Raw genomic sequence first — 19,412 nt, forward strand, 5'->3', positions numbered from 1 at the left:
CTTGACGTTTTCCCAGAAGACCAATACATCTCCAAATCTCTACTTTGCTCCTACCAAAAACAGCCCTCAGGGAAATGAAACTGGATTCGTGTTTGTCTACGTGCGATCTCTGGGAGGCTTGTTAAAATGCAGATTTTCGGGCTCACCCTAAGCCCACAGAACAGAATTAACCGCTGACGCACCCCGATTCAGGGCTTTAATAAGTTTCCCACGTGTCTCACGTTCTCCGACCTCCCGGCCGCCCTTTGCTGAAGGCCGGTGAAGCCCGCCTACCAGAGGGCAGCGCTCTTCCCCAGCTCTCCAGCCTCCGGCTCCCGGAAGGGCGGCTCTGTCCGCCGTCGGCGCCGCACTCGCCTCTTCTCTTCCGCTTCCGGTGTTCCCCACAGCCATGGCTGCCGCCGCCGCCGCCGCCGCGGGCCCTGGGGCGCCGCTGTCCCCGGACGAATTGCTTCCGAAAGGCGATGCCGAGAAGCCTGAGGAGGAGCTGGAGGAGGAAGACGACGAGGAGGTACTGGGCACTGCGGGGCGGAGCGGGGCTGGGAGGGTGCGGGCGGGGAGCGGGGGTGAGGGCTCCGCGTGCTGCAGGAGCGGGACGAAGGCGCGTCGCGGAGCCTGGAGAGGTCCGAGCAGAGGCGTCTCCGGGAGGCGGGGTGAGGCTCCGCTGGGGCCGGGGTGCCCTAGCTCCAGGAGACCGGCATGTCCCGGCGTCGGGGGGTGGTTACCGCTGCTTCGGCCCATATCCGCGCCTCCTCCACCACAGTTAGATGAGACTCTGTCGGAGAGACTGTGGGGTCTGACGGAGATGTTCCCCGAGAGAGTCCGGTCCGCGGCTGGAGCCACTTTTGATCTCTCCCTCTTCGTGGCTCAAAAAATGTACAGGTAAGGGACGAGGGCAAAGACATTGGGGTGTGCCTGGGGTGACTAGGTGCCCTGAATGAACACGGGCTTTGGGAGCCGCAGACCTAGGTTGGAAGCCAGCCCGCCAGCTAGATCACTGAGTGACCTTGGACTGGTGCTACTTTAACCTTTCTTGGTCTCTATTTCCTCGTCTGTAAAGTGAGGGTTCTTATTGGGCAGGGTCGTTGTGAGGATCAGCTCAGATTATGTGATATAATTAATGTATAAGGAGCACTGTGAGAACTCAGGAGGATGTTCAGACTACTCTCACTAGAGGTACAGTCTCTAGAACTGCTCCTCCTGTTTCCGGTAGGAGTACAGTGCAAGAGTTGGGTAGAACGCGCCTACCAAGAACATCGGAATGTGCAGGGTGAGAGATTCGGTTACTGGTGAGGTCTTGGTGAAGCTGTGTATTTTTGTCTTGCCGTCGTGCTCATGCTCCCTCCGCAGGTTTTCCAGGGCAGCCTTGTGGATTGGAACCACTTCCTTCATGATCCTGGTTCTTCCGGTCGTCTTTGAGACTGAGAAGTTGCAGATGGAGCAGCAGCAGCAGCTGCAGCAGCGGCAGGTGAGCCCAGACCCTGGGCTTGTTGCCAGTAGTGGAGACATAAGTTGTTTATTCCTCCGGCACCTAGGTAGGGCGGTTAGTGTGCCGGAAGGGATTGGGATCCGGCCCACCCTCCTTTAGGTGCCTGACTGTGCCCTCAGCATTGTTTTCATAGACCTTGTCTGCCTGGACAGGTATGATGAAAATGAGAGCCCTAGGTCTGTACAATGCCTTACACCCCTCCTTTTCTTTTCCAGATACTTCTAGGGCCTAATACAGGGCTGTCAGGAGGAATGCCCGGGGCTCTACCTTCACTTCCTGGAAAGATCTAGATTGTTACTGCTATGTTTGGCCTGTCTTGGTGGGAGAAGTTTGAAAATTCAATAGTGTTTGAACTGCTGATTATTGGATTTTTTTTAATTTTTTTTTTTTGAACTTTGGCACATTGATTTATCTAAACCTGGTGGGGAGAATTCTCCCCACATTGTCTCATGGAGAGACTCCTCACTTGCAACTGTGCCCTCCGTGCTCTCCTGACTTATGTGTTCTGTCCTCACTCTGATACGAGTGCAGCAATGCAGATGGTTACTCCAGCTCCGGCCATCCCACCCCTTTCACTAAATTACTTCTGACGGAAGATCTCCTCACTATCCCATTGTGGGGTAGGAACTGATGCCATCGGGAAGGATGTGCCCCTGACCATTAACGACTGTTCGGTTTTTAAGAATGGGGATGTTGGGGAGGGACGTGCACACGAGATAGAATGCATTACAGCTGTGCTGTGAATTTCTGTGTATGTTGGAAAGGATGGAGAGAGGGCTGGCAACAGCTTCAGCCACAACGTGGGGACTGTGGAGGACAGAGCAGGAGCTCATTTCCTCTGCATATTTCAGCTGTTAGACGTGTGTGTGTCTAAAAGAGAAAAAAAAGTCAGTGCTCACTTTTTCTATTTAAATATTAAAAAATGATTCCAACCAAAAATGTCTTCCAAGTGCTCGTCATACATACCTTGAAATTATTTAGACCATTTTAGGACAAAGAAAACTGCCCCTCACATTTTCTCTCACCTGAGCCAGCACCACCGTTTAATACCGACTGATCCCTTAGGCCCACGTTAGTTAAATTCCCAGAGGTAAAGAAAAATTCGTCTTTGACCAAGAACCTCTCTGAGTTCAAGCAGTCAGTTTCAGATCCACCAGCAAAGGATTGGGTCCATGTACTTGCACAGTCTACAATGACATTATACACTTACAAAGGGGGAATTCCCTGGTGGTCCAGTAGTTAGGACTCTGTGCTTCCACTACAGGCAACACGGGTTCGATCCCTGTTTGGGGAACTAAGATCCCACATGCTGTGAAGCTCAGCCAAAGGAAAAAAAAAGCAAAAACAATAATTATAAAGAACTTGCAAAGAATGACATAGTATTGCTATCTAGTCTGGGGATAGGAAGGTTGCAAATAGAACATCTTAGGTTTGTTCTTTTTGAAAATACAGTTGACCCTTGAACAACACGGGGTTAGGGGAACTGACGCTCCTTGCAGTCAAAAGCCTGTGCATTTCTTTTAAAAATCATTGGCCCTCTATGTGTCTTCTGTCCAACCAATCACAGTTCATGTGGCACTGTAGTATTTCTTGAAAAAAGTTCACGTGTAAGTGGACCCCCAGAGTTCAAACCTGTGCTGTTTGAGGATCAATTGTAATTGCTGATGAGCTATTGACAGTGAATCCAACTGTAGCCCTATCTTTGAACTTTGTAATTTTCCCATTTCACACACATTTTTATTGGCGTTGTGCTAGTAACAATACTAAGTCCTTTACGTGGGTTGCTGGAACTATACTATACAATTTAGGAGCTGGTATAGTGTTCTCATTTTACAGAAGAGGAAAACAGTCCCAGAAAGGTTAAGTGATCTGTTCCAGGCTGAATAGAAAATGCCTGATCTGAATTCAAATCTAGTCAGTCTGGCTCGGAATCCTGCTATGTACTTGGTGCTGGGGCCTCCCAGGTCCTCTGTGAAAATACATAATCTTCCACCTGTTAACCAGGGAAGAACAGTCACTTGTCAGTAAAGAAAACTTGTACTTAAGATTAGGGTTAGGGTTCTTCATGTTGTGGAGCCTAGTTTTTACAAATTAAGTCGAAAAGTGTCTCGGGCTTTTTCTGAATCAAGTCCTACTTGGTGAGTATTTTGTCTGGATTTTTGAAGTGAGAGAGGTCTGGCCAAAGCACAGTATGTCTCTAAAAGATGACTTATGGTGGTAGTGAATTCCTTCCAAAGCAGCATCATACTAAACTTCACTTTTTTTAATGTACATAATTATAGAATTCAGACAGATGAAATTTATGTATGGAGTTTTCCATTTTTAATATTTGGTTAAACAAAATACATCTTTTGTAAACAAACCCAGCACAAGGCCAACAAAAAGGAATAAAAGCAAGAAAAACAAAAAGCCTAGGGTTGCCCCTTACTGGGCATCAGGGTCAGGCCTGCCCCCTTTCTTATGGGAAGTGGGGCCTTTTGCCCTTGGGCATCAGCATAGGTCCCTGTTCCTAAGCACCAGAATTGGATATGAACAGAGAAACCAGCCCTGAAATGTTTAAGCGTCTTTGCATATATCCCACTGGCTCATGGACTCCAAGTGCATGGGGACTCCTTTGAAGTGCCGTTTGCACAGGCCCCAGCAGATTGGTGGCGAGGAGTTTCCTTCTCCTCCCAGGAAATGGCTTACATCACTGACAGTGCCAATGGACCCAAGGTCCTGCTTGTGACAATGAGCAAGGTTGGCTGTAACTTCTGGCTGGTGGTGGTTGGAATGTCTGTGCAGGGGCGAAGAGCTCCCTGTGGTGCCAAGCAGGTCTGGTGTAGAAAATGGTGCAGAGGAGAATGCGGCCACTTGCTGAGTGCGGCCACTTGTTACTCAGCATAAAAAATGGCCTTGTTGGATTGAAGATACATGTGCAGAAAAAGTGCTGGTGTAAACATGCACTCCAGTCACAGTGGGGAGAAAGCCTCAGCTTCATCCCGTTAAGCTTGCTCAGGCTGGACATGCAAGCCCCAGGCTGGCTCTGCTATTGGAGAGGTCTGGCCAGTGGGGCAGCTCTCAGACCTGCCGAAACCACTGACCTGTGAGGGCTGGACAGGCCATCCTTGCCTGCCCGCCTGCCCTGAGACAACCACAGCCACTGTGGTGACAGGCGGTGTAGTATGACCCTTACTTCTCCTTTTGTTTTCCCAAGTTACGGGGAGAAAAGTGGCCTACAACTATTTAAAGAGGTAGGGGGCGGGTCCATTCTCAGTTGATCTGTAAAGGAAGCTACAGAGAGATGACAAAGCGTAATGCACATATCCACCCAATGTGAGGGCTCTGCTTCTTGTCACTACAGTGACTCCAAGCCTAGGACTTCTACCCATTCTAGCTGCTCCAGGTCTCTGAAGGCTTATCTTCCCAATACTTTCCTTGCCCAACTCTGTCTCAAACTAGTAGAATTTGATGTCAAAGGCAGTCTTATTTTTTTCCTGATTTTTGCCAGAGTGGGTCAGCTGGGAAAACTGCCCTTTTGCCTATCTTGTGCCTCAAAGCCTCCTAAACCAGTGCAATGCAGTGAAGTGGGAGGGATGATGCTGGAGTGAGGCGGACAGGCTGCCCATGCCTGCCCCAGCCTGGTTCTGGCCACATCCTCTTAGGTATCTAGCTCACCCTGTCACACTAGAATATCGCAGGATTCAACCGCCCGGCATGGAATATTAGAGAACTTTTCATTATAAAACTCCAAGGATGGCCATAAACCACTCTTAAAAACGGGGTAAGGGCGGCATTAAGGGTTGGAGACAGCATGCTGTACTGCTGCTGCAGTTTTGGAGATGGTTTCCTGAGAGGCCTTTTTGCTCTAAGTCCTTCAAACCCGTCAGCATGGGCTTTGCCTGTACTGTGTCTTCAGACCCACTGGTTGCCAGGAAAGGGGAAGTGAAGGCAGCATCTCCAGGTGAGTCAGAGCAGCAGTGAACTCCAGCAGAGCCTCTGGCAAGTCCTCAGAGAAACGGGGAAATAAGCTAAGACCCACCTTTCTTTCTCCTCTCAAATAAAACAAAAGTCTTCCATAGCTTGCCTTAAGCACACAGAGCTCCTACTTTCCTTTCCCAGAACAAGTAACGCTGGTTGGTTCTGTAACAGTCTACATGTCTGTCCTATTGCACTGTCAAATCTGAGGGGAAAAACCCGATGAGATGTTTGGGGACGTGGCAAGGGCAGACCCACTGTAGAGGCCACAGCACATCACAGAGGATTTCGGGGGTTGAGGTGAGGGAAGGCTGGGTAGAACTGTGTTACACATCAGCCCTCCAACTCTGATGGGCCTCCACCTCTTCTGGTACCACCAGCAGGAGTTCACAGTTCTTTCCTCGCAAATGATGTTTTAAAAATTTCCTACAGGAAAAAAGGGTAGATGAAAGAGAAAATGAAAATGCTAGTAAAATTGCAAACTCCAGTCTTGGGGCCACATGTTCGCCAGACAGGGCCCTTGTTATTTATACCCTTGGCTGCCCTAAACACGCTCTAGTAGTGATCTGTTCTTGGAGGAGTCCACATTTGGTTACCCCTCAATCTGTCCAGTTAAATTTCCAATCTGAATTTTTGCTCATCCTCATATGTTACTGCCAACAGTAGCCAGTTCTGTGAGGAACAGAGCCCAAAGTACTCTAAAGGACTTATAATTGTAAAAAAAAAAGAAGAAGAAGAAGAAGGAGTTTCTTCTTTGGTTCCAGGGAAATTTAGCCCCCTCTGGCCCAAATGTTTGCCTTCCTTTCATTGAACTGGCAGCTATACCGTCAAGTTGGAGAATGTTACAATGCCAGTTCTGCCAGACTAGAAAGCCAGCATCCCAGGTAATGGGACTTCTCTACCAATGGGATTTAATGTCTTCATGGGCCATCAAAGATTCAGGTCTTTTTAAAGTCTGAAACCCTATGATTCTAAGTGACAATAAGGAGAGGACCCAAGGAACTAGGAATTTCATTTCCTTTGTCCAAAGATAAGCTCAACTTGCCACTACATCAGCCACACAGGTACCTGAGCTCGCCCTCGCCTCCAATCCATTCGGGCATCTTCAGTTTGGAGTCGAGGTTGTAGTAGGCACCTCCCACCTCTCGAACACAGATCCAATGCTGCCTTTTGAGTGGCAACTTCAGTGGACCCCAACACAGGCTGGAGGGCAGATTCATGATGAAGCCCATAACATTAGTGAGAGCAATGGCGCCGACATCCCTGCAGAACAGAAACGGTGTTGGGCTCTGCAGCAGCCAACTCCCCCGGATTCCCCAGCTGTAACACCACCACTGGCCACCTCCCCGGCTGAATGCCAGTTCTCATCAAGTCAAGCCTGGTTCAATTACCTGCGCTTGTCCCACCAAACAGCTTCATAGCCTTTGGTTTGAAGTGCTGCCATAATGACGTTCACATCGTAGTTCCCATTTCCCAGCATGCTCTTCTTGTGGGGGGTCACCATGGTGTTTGGAGACAACCTGCAAATGTGAAAGGAGGAAAGCTGAGACTTGCTGGTCAACCTAACCCCTCCTGGCCCTGCACTGGCAGGGACAAAAGAGCACTTTACACCACTGCCCCTGGAAGCTTGTTTCCTCCCATTCAAGTAAATGTAACGAGTTCTTACCAAAGTATTTTGAAGTCTGGGCTCCTGCTTCCCTAGGGATTACCTTTCCTTTTATGAAAAACAATAATTCAGTAGCAGTGGGGCCTATCTGCCTGCCATTTAGAAAGTATGTCTCCAGTGAATTCAATGGATACAGAGAATGTTCCACGAAGCAGTCTCATCTATGAAATCCCCAGTCTTCCCATTTCTGCAGTCTTCTTCCTTGCTCATCTTCCTGCCTTGATACAGCCTTTTTTTTAACATTAAAAATAGTATTTGATAGTTTGATTGCATGGGTAGTATTTCTTACTCTTATTTCTTACACTTTAAATGCTTTCTGTTTAAGGCTTGCATACTTGGTAATCATCAATCATTAAATACTCAAAGGCCTACAGGGGCTCAGACAGGTAACATAAATGTATGAACTGGGACCACATAAGGCAATATAAAGTAGTAAGGCCCATATTAAACTGAAATTCATGAACCACCTAAAGGTATTCTGCATATACACGTGTGTAAAATACCTGAATTAAAAAAAAAACAAACAAACACAAATTGGAAAAAAATTTTGTACCAGATAAACAAAACTCAACTGCAGTGTGGTTTGCTCACTGGCTTTAAGCCACCTTTGCCCAGGCCTCTTTAGCCACTCCTCCATCTCATGACAAGGTCAGTTCTGAAGGCATTCCCAATCCTATTAATTTGCTTTCATAGGCGGCGCAGGCCAGGACCTGAGGAAAGGCCATCTTGAAGGAAGGGGCAGCATGCCTTTCACCTCTGTGTGAAGGGGAGGAAGGGAAATGACGTGAGTTCCTCAGGAATAAAAGTGGAGAGCGGATGTCTAGGAGGTTGCTAAATGCCATCTCCAGGAGAGAATCAGATCTTTAGGTCAACTCTAAAAACTTAAGAAATCTTATACTCTATATACAGCAACCATACTGATATTTTTCCAACATAAAACATACTCCTGCCACTACTTAAACCCTCCATAGCTCCCAAAGCACTTAAATACGATCTAAACTACTTCCTCTGGCCTGCAAGGCCCTTAGGATTCTGCCGACCTCATCCCTACCTCTTAGCACAAACACCTTCTCTCTGCAATCTGAACACACAAAGCTCTTTCTCACTGGAGGGCCTTTGCACTCACTGTTCCCGCTGTCTGGAATCCTCTTCCCCTAGATCTCCACTTGCTCTGCTCCTCATTTTTTGGGTCTCAAGTGTTATTGCCCTAGAGGCCTTTTCTGACCACCCAACCCTACATTTCTCCCAGTCATTTCCTCTTACATCCACCTGCTTTAATTTAATTATAGCTCGTGTTACTACTGGACGTGTTTTCTGACTTGCGTGTTTTTCCACACTAGAAAGACAGCAGGGGCCTTCTCTACCCATCACCAGACCTCAAAGAATACCTGGCACGTGACAGGTGCTCGAGGGACGTTTGTTGAAATGTTTTCCATGTTTATTTTGTTTTCCCTCTCTCTTGCCCTGTAAATATTAGTGGACCCTTAAAATAATAAGGGCTTATATGCTAGCCTCCAGAGTTAGCAAAGAAGGGGATCTGAGGACACTAAACTCCACTCTGCAACCAAACTTTGTTTTACCTGTGACAATAAATACCGTTTAGTGAAAACTTCTCTGCCATGCCTGATGATAGATGCTTTCATATATGTATCTCATTTAATCCTCACAATAAACCCGTAAGAAGCTATGAATTATTACCATTTTATGGGTTTAGAAACTGAAGTTTGGTGATTTAAAATGACTAGCCTGTGATCACTTCCCTTATAGATGACAGAACTAGGATTCAAACTCGGGTTTGTTTGAATCCAAAGTTCTGCTTGCTGCCTTACGGCAAGGACTCATGAATCAGAGTGGCTGGTGGCGGTGGGCTGATAAGAGGAAAGGCCAGCTGAGTCCCTTGGCCTGGGCCTAAAATGTAGCTTAACAGGACAAAGGCTCTCAGTGGGTTCTTGGGCACTTGGATTAAATGAGAAAGCCTATGAAAGTCTATCTCAAGATATATCAAGTTACTCTCCCTTCACCAACTTTTCAGTAGCTTCTCAATACCTTCAGAGAAGTCTCCAGCCAGGAGACGCATGAAGGTTCCAGCAAAGAAACTGCTGAGTCTTCCACCTCTTTCACCATCTAACTCCCTACCAAGCTCAAACCTTAGTGCTGCGTTTCCCCGCAATGCGCTCCTCTGAGGATCACAGAGGCATTTAATACAATAGCTGAATGAATCAAGTAAACAAGTTTCCTACAGGTTTTCTTGAAGCCCCTAATATGCTAATATTTACCTTGAGTCTCGGGGAGAGGGTGTACAAAAGGTTTCAGCTCCCAAACAGGTTTGACCACACATTTTTTTTGAGGTGCACCTTCTAGGACTAGTGTTCCAAGTGTCTCTTCTCCTTGTCCTACATCAATCTCAGATTCAAATCCTTGCCTGTCTATTCCTACTATCTCTCCCCTAACTGGAGGCTCCTCACCTCATACCTGGATTTAAAAAAAAATTTTTTAATCTTTTGGCTGCACCATGCAACATGTGGGATCTTAGTTCCCCGACCAGGCATCGAGCCCTCGTCCCCTGTATTGGAAGCATCTTAACCACTGGACCACCAGAGAAGTCCCACACCTGGATTTTTTGACACAGGTTCCTAAATTGACCTCCTTGCTTCCAAGTGCTCCTTCCACCTATTCAGCCTTTATGTTCCTGCCACCTTCACCAAGGTATCATTTCACTCACTTACATAAGAACTGTCAGAGGAGCCAGTTGCCTGGTTGGCCAACTCCAACCCTCCTAGCCCCACTTGACCTGCTGTTTCCCCTTCATTGGGCTTAGTGTACTTCAGGCACCATGACCATGTGGCCTCTCTTCTTTTATCCTAGTTCCTGTTTCAAGCTAAATCCTAAAGCTTCTTCAAGCTCAACCTAACATCCTACCTCTTCCATGGAATCCTTCCTGGCTCCAGTGCAGCAGAAAAAGGAGGGAGATCAGGAGGACCACACACATCTGAGTTCATATCCAAGCAGAATCAATATCAATTCTGAGATTTAGTCTCCATGCCTGTTAGCTTCTCTGTAAAAATGGGAATGATTCCTATCTTATAGGATCATTGAAGAATTCACTTATTTTATACATGTCCAACAAAATAGTAAATTCCCAAAGCAAAGGGGATGACTCATCTCCTCTGTATCTCTCATAGATGGGCATTGGCAACTGCATAACCATGTGTCTGTCAAACCAATCAATATAGGAAATGCTAAGAATGGTTTCCAACTCACTCCTAGAAGAGTGGCCATTTGAGTAAGTGGGATCCATCCAGTGTGCCCATTATACCAGTGCTTGTTTTTACTTTGACAATAATCAAGTGCCCACTGTGTTAGCTATTTTTATGAGATTTATCCCTTAATCCTTCCAACAATCTTTTTTTTTTTTTTTTTGCGGTACGCGGGCCTCTCACTGTTGTGGCCTCTCCCGTTGTGGAGCCCAGGCTCCGGACGCGCAGGCTCAGCGGCCACGGCTCACGGGCCCAGCCGCTCCGCGGCATGTGGGATCTTCCCGGACCGGGGCACGAACCCGCGTCCCCTACATCGGCAGGCGGACTCTCAACCACTGCGCCACCAGGGAAGCCCCCAACAATCTTGAGATAGAAATTAACCCCATAGTGTAAGTAAGGAAGCTGAGGTACAAAGAGGTTATGGTGACTTGTACAGTCATATACAGCTAGTGAGTGGCAGAGCTAGGATTCCACCTCTAAACCTAAAGCTACAATGAACGGTCTCCTGGATATTTCAACACACTCATCCCACTGAATTCCATGGGAATTCTACTCTGTCCCAATGGAATGTTTTCTTGAGACTCCTCGGCAAACGCCTATTCAGGACTGTCTTAATTATTTCCACGGAAATTCTGGACTATACGCTAGCCTCTCATTTTTGTCACCATAAGCAGAGGTTAGAGCCATAAGATTTGAAGTGATCTACAACTGAGAAGATGGATTCTAGTCCAAGTCTCTCCACTGATGTCTGTGCCCTCAGTTAAGTCTCTGGTCCTCTCTTATAGTTACCACTGTGTCTGGCTAAGGTGATGCTTCAGGTTTGAATGAAAAGGAAATGTGGAAACATGTCATCAAGATTCCTTTTTTTCCCTTAATTTTTTCCTTTTTATAAGTTCTGAGGTGTGACCTTAGAAAATATGGCTCAGAACTTCCTAATGTGTTTTTAAATTATTAAATACATAAAGCACAGCTTAAATACATAAAGCACAGATCACAGCGCCAGGTACACAAAAGTACTCTGTAGGTGCTGGCGATGATGATGACGAGGAGGAGTCTGTCCAGCCCTTGGATGAGAAAATTTAAATCTCTAGAGATTAACACTCAACAACACCTTTTCTCCATTTACAACCATACCTTTAAATGTGACGCCTTCCTTTAAATGTGTGCTCAGGGACTTTTTAATGGAGAGGCAGGAGGGCTTCTCTGTGGTAGAGGATGTTCACCAGTATCTATAATCTCTTATAGTCTGACCTTTTCTCCAATTGCAGTTGTTCATCCTTTTCAAACCAATGATCTCTTTGTGACCACTATCTTCAAATCCTGGATTGAGCCTGTCACACCTGACTCCTCTCTTCCCTGTTCCTGTGTTGCTGCCGAGTCATTAGCTTAGTCCTGTCTAAATTCCTATTCATTTCTATTCCAGCCATGAGTCATCTCATACCCACAACTGCATTGAAACTCCACCCTGCTTTTGTATTCTGTCTGGCTAAAATTCAACTGCTAGAATGAACTTCCTCTCAACAAATGGCATTAATCAAAAATTGTGTCCCATTTCTACCATTCATCAGCCACATCTTCAAAAAAGCATAGAACTTAAGATCTGGGAATTTAAAATTATCTAGTTAACATTACTGCCAACATTACTCTTCTTTTCTGTTAAAATCCAAATGGATTATCTTTTTCCCTTTAGACTGCTCTGAATTCCATGGTTCTAAATCCACTTAAGTCTTTTCTCAAGGCCGGGTCAATGGATAGTTCTAAGACGTACTTCTCTGCAGCTGAGTCTTGTTCAGCTTGTTTTCTTTACAGTGTGTAGTGGTGCCTGGCATACTGAAGGCAGCTAGTAAATGTTTCTTGTTTAAAAAATTCTATCTCCTCTCCCTCACCTCTCCTCCCTTTGTTTTTTCCTCTCATCCCTTTCACACTTCTTTGTTTCTATTTATCCACACCGAATCTTCCCATATTAAATACTCCATACAGAATTCCACCTCTGGAGTGGTAGGGTACAGATATTCTCATATGTACTGGTCTGCTGTTACTCTGAGGTGGATCTTGTGCTGATAGGTACCTGGGGGAATGTAGTACAACTTGCTAAAGCTTCAAAAGCCAGGAATAGAACTTTGGTTCCATGTGAGTGTTTAGCAAATATTTAGCGTTCTTTCATTCAGGGAAAACATAGCTGAAAAAGTCCTGCTATTATCCACAAACAGCTTATAGTCCACATCTTCAAACCCAGGCCCAACTTCCTAGCAGGGTGAACAGCTACTGATGATGTAATTGCTCTGAGACACCTTCCCAATACTCAGGAAGTAGCAGAGCAGATAGGAAAGCAGGCCCTCCATTCACAAAGCTTGGGACCAAATCCTAAAACTAATAGCTCTGTGAACTCTGTTCCCTCATCTGGAAAGATGAAAAATAACAGGATCTACCTTTTTTTTTTTTTTTTGGCCGCACAGCATGTGGGATGTTATCTCCCTGACCAGGGATCCAACCAGTGCCCCCTGCAGTGGAAGTGCGGAGTCTTAACCACTGGACCGCCAAGGAAGTCCCAGGATCTACCCTTAAGATTGGTGTCAGGAATGAGTTAACACAAGGAAAGCACTCAGAACAGTGCTTTGCACAGAGTGAGTGTTCATCTGTGTTAGTGATCATCATGATGTCAGATCCAGGCCAAATTTAGAGAAGTGGAAAACTTCTGAATGGACACACTGAATCTTGGAATTGACATTGACTAGTGAGTGAAACTGGGCAAATTGCTTAAATGGAAACCTAGTTTCCTAGGATCACTACTGATAAGGTTGTTGCAGGGCTGTCACAGAGTACCAAGTACCAAGCAAGTTCAAGGACTCACTGTCAGTCTTTTTCTTCTCCCTAGACTTCGATTAGGAAATAATCTGAAAATATCCAATTAGGAGAAGAAGATATATTAATGGCTGCCAAAAGGAAGCAGTCTAAGGGACTGGCCTCCTTTCTGCTTTCAGCTACACGACCTAGCAATCTGAGACAAGTTATCTCACCTCCCAGGGCCCTGTTTCCTGAAAAGAGTTAATTCTACTTGCCAGATGATGGCCATGATGCAAAGGACACATCTGCCCTGCTAAGGCATTACTATGGTTATTACTGACACTGGAAAATAATTACTCTCATTACAATTTTGTCAGCACACTGGGATTAACATTCTTTTAAGAGAGGGCCTACGGTTCTTTCAGGGTAAGTGGTCCATACCTATGCTTCATAAATCACCCCAAATAGGTTGTTCCCAGCTGTAATTCAGGCCCTCTGGGGCAATCACTTCATTTCTGAATGGAGTCAGAGAAGGGTCTTCTGGAACTGCCAATACACATTGCTTGAAGAATTCTTGGGCTTTCTCTGCACTGAGAATTGAGCGGGATAACTCTTTATAAGCTGGCGTAGTGAGACAGGCGCACCGTCAGAGTTGCTATGGACAGCACACGTGCTGAACCAGCCACTGCAGAACCATTTCTCATACCCTTTGAGAGAAGAATTTTAGAACATCAAAGCTGACAGAAGAAAGCTGAACTTCTATCAACCTGTCCGGTAGTGTTTGGAAAGTGGATAAGAAAGGCCCTCTAGAATGAAGTAGAAAGGGGAGGGGACCTAGAGTCAGCTTCAAATCACAGCTTTGCTACTTAGAAGCTATTTGGACAAATTACCTGACCTTTCTTTCTGTTTATCAGTAAAATAGAGACAGTAAATCTACTGTTAGGAGAGCTACACAAAACACCATATGAAAAGCACCAACCCCAGCACACGGCCTCGTAGAAAAGCTGAGCGCTGTGTATATACCCTTCTTATGGAACCCACTACATTCCAACCCTGATGACAGGTGACTGAGTGTGTACGTATCTTGTCCCCGTTCTAGACTCTAAACTCCTTGGGGGCAGGACTTGAGAGGCATTAACAGCATAGTGGTCAACAGCACAGCAACAACAAACCTGGATTCAAGCCTGGCTTCATCTCTTGTTATGTTACCTTGGGCAAATTACTGAACTTCTCTGAGCCCTGTCTTTATCCATAAAATGGAAATGACAACACAGATTCCAATGGATTGTAGAAGGGATCACTTGAGGTAACACCACTGAGGCTCTTAGCACTGTGCCCAGCCCACTGTTAAGTGCTCAGTAAATGGTCCTGATTATTCACTTTCCCATTCCTGTGTCCCTTATACCTGCTAACAGCATTTAGCTAACAATCCCTGTTGGTTTGAAGGTTTATGCAGCAGAGACGCTGCCCCACGCGCAGAAATTCAAAAAGAGCACAGAAGGATAGAGGCACCAAGAAGGAGTCCCCTACCTCTGGAAAATCTCTTGCAGCGTGTCCCGGGTGAAGGCATTGCTGTCCTGGAAGACGTTATTGAGGGCGTGCAGAGCACAAAGCTCCCTGCGCTGCTTCTCATGGTAGATTTGTAGGGGTGCAGCCTGGGGCAGCTCCAATGATTCGGATTTGGCCTTGTCTCCTTTCCATGGCACGCAACTCATGTTTTTCGTTTTAGGTTCCAGAGAGGGCTAAAAACACCCCACTCTTTCCTCCTGAGGAGGAATGTAAGCTTCTCAGTCTTTGCAGGATTCCTGAGGTCTACCTTATTTTCTGATGTCCATGATTTATGCTTTGTCACGGGGAGAAAAGGTTGTAATCAAAAGGAAAAATAATCCCCCTCTTTTCAAAACAAAGATAACTTTTGGATTTAGTGTATTTTGCCACCACTGTCGAAGTGCAGAAGTTTTAAAAAATCATATAAAATCTAAGACCTTGTTTTCCTTCTTCCACCCTCCTCTTCTACCCTTTCCAAAAACACACGATTTTCTTGCTGTATTTTCCTTTCTGCAAATGCCAACCAGGCCTCAAGGCAGGAGGACCGAACGGAGTCGGTCACATCGCTCCTTTTCTTCCATTTCTTTGGAACCACAACGCCACTGACTCAGGAGACAAGGCCTAGGTGGTGGATAAAACGCAAATTTCGAGCAGCTAGCGAGGGCCGGCCAGCGTGGGATCGCGGGCCCTGCTGGGGCGTCGGGGGAGGCTCTCCATCCTCTCGGGTGCGGTGGGACCCCGCGGGGCCGAGGCCGGCGCAGCTCCCTCGGAAAGCGCGGACTCTCACCCTCTCGCCGCGGCCCTACGGGGAAGACAACTCCTGTCAGCTCCGGCGGTCGGGTGGGCCGCGGCAGAGGACCAGGCTGCCCAGGGAAGCTGCGCGGCGGGTCCGGCCCCAGCCCCAAGGAAGGTCCTGCACTGCGACGGGCAGGCCCGCGAGGGGTGGGGCCGGACAATTCGTCTCGCCCTCGGGGGCCCAGGCCCACCCAGCTCGCCGCCCCCACCCCAACCTCCCCGCCCGTCACGTGAGTGCAAGCCGAGGCGCCCTCCCGCCGCTCCCCTAACCCCGACCCCGCCCGGTCTCCCGCGCCGCCTGGACAGCGTGCGGACGCGCCGCCGGTCGCCCCCTCACCGCTGCAGGCCGCCACCTGGAGCTGCGAGCCGCCACCTGGGCCGCGCTCGGGCGGGCGAGCGAGCGCGCGCACCTGAGCCCGACGTCAGCGGCCCCAGCCCAGCGCGTGCTCCGAAAACGCCCTCCTTCGCCGTCCCAGCTCCCGCCCCGCCACGGCGTCCGCTCTGACGTCGGCCTGACGTCACCGGCGCCGGCTGTGGGGTCGCGGCCGCCGTGCGTCTGTTGCGCGGGTGCACGCTGCGTTGGGTCTCCTGGCGGTGTGGGGTGGGTAGCCCGGCGGCGGCTGTAGCGGCGACTCGCCGCAGGTAGAGATAGTGCCCGGCTCCTCGGCTGGTGCCCGGATCCTCTGTTCTCTCCCTCCGGGGCTGGGCAGGCCGGGCGGCCGGTGGGAGTCCCGCCCCGATGCCTGTCCCGCCCCTCTCGTCCCACGGGCGTCGGCTCAGTTCCGGGGCGGCGACCCAGCCTGGGGCTACACTTCGCGACTCTCCCCAGCCCTCCCGTCTTTCTGATCAGGCTTTTTGGGCCGAGTGCTTTCGCGAACCGGGACTAGTTTCACTTGCGCTGGCCGTTTTATCTTTGTCTAGCATGCCGTTCGCCAGGTGATTTCAAAGCACCTTACTGACGCGGTCGGGCGCAAATTCTCTTGTTTAGTGGGCCCGACCGCCCTCACTTTCCGGGAACTCTGAGGGTAAGTGCCTCGCCGGGAGTCACGTTTCAAGTGGAATAATCCTATTTCAGTTCCTTGGTGTCGTATTTCGGCTTGCTACTCACAGACCACTGCCCTTTTGCCTTCGGGTTCCCGTCTGGTCTCACAGTGGCGGCCGTAGAGCTTTCCTCTGAGTTTTCTTAAGGCGTAAGTGCATTGTGTGTGTCAGGAAGATGAACTCAGTCCCACATGGATTGTTTTCCCTTTTTTTTTACCCAAAGACATGTGGAAGGCTTCAGCAAATATTCATCATCCACTTTAGTGTTGCTATCCTTTTGGATTTTTGTTCAGAAAGTTGGAAAAACAATAAAAGAAAAGATCACACTTAATTCAGTCATTTCTTTAATCCTGCTTCAACACAGCTCAACACTTAAAACACAAACATCAACTGAGTAAATCTGAAAATCTACTTGGCCTACTAAACAACTCATGAATCGGGCAGCATCCCGCCTAGTAAATAGAAAGGCACTCCTAGGAGTTGTGCAAAATGGAAAGTTTTCAATAGGCAGAAGAAAGAGTGGATTGTATTAGGGAAGGTCACATTCCCTTATAGGAAGCAAGGGGTCTTATCAGGCAGATTACCTCACTAGTGTTGTTCAGGAAATTCCAGAGTGATTGGTTTAAGATTCTACTCCTGATAGAGGTTGAAACTGCAGTTAGGTTAGGTGTTAAATCTTGGTGGGGCTCAACACAAGTGACTCCATTTGGGGCTTGTTTCTTTTTAACAACACCATTACACTAAACACAGAATTATCACTTAACATACTTGCTTGTGTGCCTACCATGTGGTTGGGAGTCCTCTGCCCTCGTCCAGACAACTTTTGAATCATCTTAAATTTTTATTATCTGTAAGCCATCTAAGAATTACAGTTATATTTGTGCATGATTCGTAATTGAGGCTTGCAAACATTGTTCTTCTAAGTGCTTTACTTATATTAACTCATTTACTGCTAACCTGTTAGGTAGGTACTTTTGTTTTTTTAGATGACAGCTGAAGCACAGAGAGGTTAATTAACTTGCTTGAGGTCACATAGCTAGTAAATAGTGGACCTAGGATTTGAACCTAGGTTCTAACCTGTCTTCCGAAAGAGGATGTAAAGATGGTAAGGAATTCCCTCTCTAAAATGTGATTTCAGATTTCTCTAGTCAATTCAAAAAGCACCTTCTCTGAGAATATTTTTTTTTCTGGGTAAAGCCCTGTAATGAGAAGGGCATGTTTTTTAGCTTACCATCAGGTGTCAGCACATTCTGAACTTGAACTTTTTCTAGAAGAGCCAGTTGGTAAGATTCTAAATATCACTATTATTCTGGAGTATAATGCCACAATATTTGGCTCTTCTGCCAAATTGAGATTTTAATATTTTTATCTACCTCATAGAGGCATATGTAGGATAGCGGTGAGCCATTTCACCAGAAAAAAAAAAATTGAAGAACTATTATCAAGACCTTTGGAGTTGGGTGGCTTCTCATCCCAGATTCTCACCTGTGTTTGTACAGATAAAATTTGATTGGGGACTTCCCTGGTGGCCCCGTGGTTAAGACTCCAGGCTCCCAATGCAGGGGGCCTGGGTTCAATCCCTGGTCGGGGAACTAGATCCCGCATGCAGCAACTAAGATCCCGTGTGCCATGCAACTAAGACCTGGTGCAGCCAAATATTAAAAAAAAAAAAAAAAAAAAAAAAAAGATTTGATCGTAGTTGCAAACAGGAACAAGAAGTTGCCTCTTAACTCTCAAGTAGATCCCTGAAACTGAAGGCTCTTTGGAACCCTGCCTCTTGCTCACAAAATCTTGTGTTCCAAACCCCTAAATCTGGGTATGTTATCTTCTGAAATGGCTGCTCTTTCTTGCTTGCTGCCTGGGACGAGTGGCCATGGCCAGCATTATTAGAGTTTGACTAATCCCTAATTTCATCAAGCTCTTCAGTCTTTTGGAAGAGGAATTCAAGACAGTAAAACTTCAGCTGATAGTGTTTTGGGTTGGGTTTTACACAGCTGATGACACAGGAAGAATCATCCATAGGAAACTACCTTAACAGACTCTAGATCTCGGCCTTACAGTTCACAAATGTGTTGAGGTACTTTTGGCTTCTATTGAGCTAGTTGCCTCATTTTGGTCGTGTAACTGCTCTCTCCGCAGAGGCAATGAATGGAGAATTCTCCCTAAGGTCAGCGTTCAGTTAATTGCCGCGCTCTGGCTGCCGTAGTATTCCAGACATCGATCCTAGTGTTAAAATTGCCTGGAGACTGCCACCAGGTCGAAGATCAGTCTTCAGTGACTGCCCGGAGTCACTGAGTTGAGTGGGAGGCGCCTTGCGCAGTTTACTATCTCCGTGGGCGGTGGCCCGAGGCGCGGGACTTGTCCGAAGACTGGATTGGGCCTTTCACCTGTCTATCATCGGAAGGCTCTCCGCCCCCGACTGCCTAGCAGCAGGATTTGGAAGCTGAGCACTGCCTCTGAAAACAAGGAGAGTGATGGGCGGTGAAGGTAAGCGTTGTGTGTATTTCTCTCATTGTATGGCTGCTGTGTCAGTCGTGCTCTGCTCTGCTCCCATTGGCGGGAAGGCTCCTGGCAGGTAGCGTGGACATGGTGCTGTCCCTCCCAAGTTACGATCAAGGCGCGTGACGTCTCAGACATTTGTTGTTGGGCTTTGGCTCTCATTAATTATTCATTATGTATTTGAAAGAGCTGCAGCGATTGGTGGCTGAGAGGCCTGGTCGTTAGTTTCTTAGCTAGAGATACGTGTCATCCTCTACGCGGCTGGAGAAATTTCGCATAAATTATTCTGATAAGGTTTGGGGCGGGGCTGCGCATAGATTAGGCAAATGAGCTGGGGAGGGAGGAGAGGCCGGCTACGAATTAGCCTAAGTTATTAAAG

The 19,412-nt window shown here is 47.3% G+C and overlaps 2 protein-coding genes across 3 annotated transcripts; one reads left to right on the forward strand and one right to left on the reverse strand.

Moving 5' to 3' along the window:
- The first annotated feature begins 367 nt into the window (after window positions 1-367).
- Window positions 368-2,440, forward strand: TOMM22 (translocase of outer mitochondrial membrane 22). The gene is made up of 4 exons (XM_082665523.1): window positions 368-508; window positions 761-879; window positions 1,348-1,465; window positions 1,702-2,440. The coding sequence occupies exons 1-4, from the start codon at window positions 389-391 to the stop codon at window positions 1,774-1,776; spliced, it is 432 nt and encodes a 143-aa protein (XP_082521649.1). The 5' UTR covers window positions 368-388; the 3' UTR covers window positions 1,777-2,440.
- A 1,323-nt stretch (window positions 2,441-3,763) lies between these two features.
- Window positions 3,764-16,091, reverse strand: JOSD1 (Josephin domain containing 1). 2 transcript variants are annotated; one of them, XM_082665522.1, is made up of 5 exons: window positions 15,904-16,091; window positions 14,681-15,500; window positions 6,835-6,963; window positions 6,512-6,706; window positions 3,764-5,869 (listed from the first exon to the last, which is right to left on the reverse strand). In XM_082665522.1, exons 2-5 carry the CDS (start codon window positions 14,863-14,865, stop codon window positions 5,770-5,772), a joined length of 609 nt encoding a protein of 202 aa, XP_082521648.1. In that variant the 5' UTR covers window positions 14,866-15,500; window positions 15,904-16,091; the 3' UTR covers window positions 3,764-5,769. The 2 variants fall into 2 exon arrangements, with proteins under 2 accessions (XP_082521648.1, XP_082521647.1); XM_082665521.1 differs by having other exon boundaries at window positions 15,831-15,949.
- Window positions 16,092-19,412: the final 3,321 nt, after the last annotated feature.

This window comes from Grampus griseus, assembly GCF_964374135.1.
Source record: "Grampus griseus genome assembly, chromosome: 11".
In the NCBI taxonomy this organism is placed as follows: Eukaryota; Metazoa; Chordata; class Mammalia; order Artiodactyla; family Delphinidae; genus Grampus; species Grampus griseus.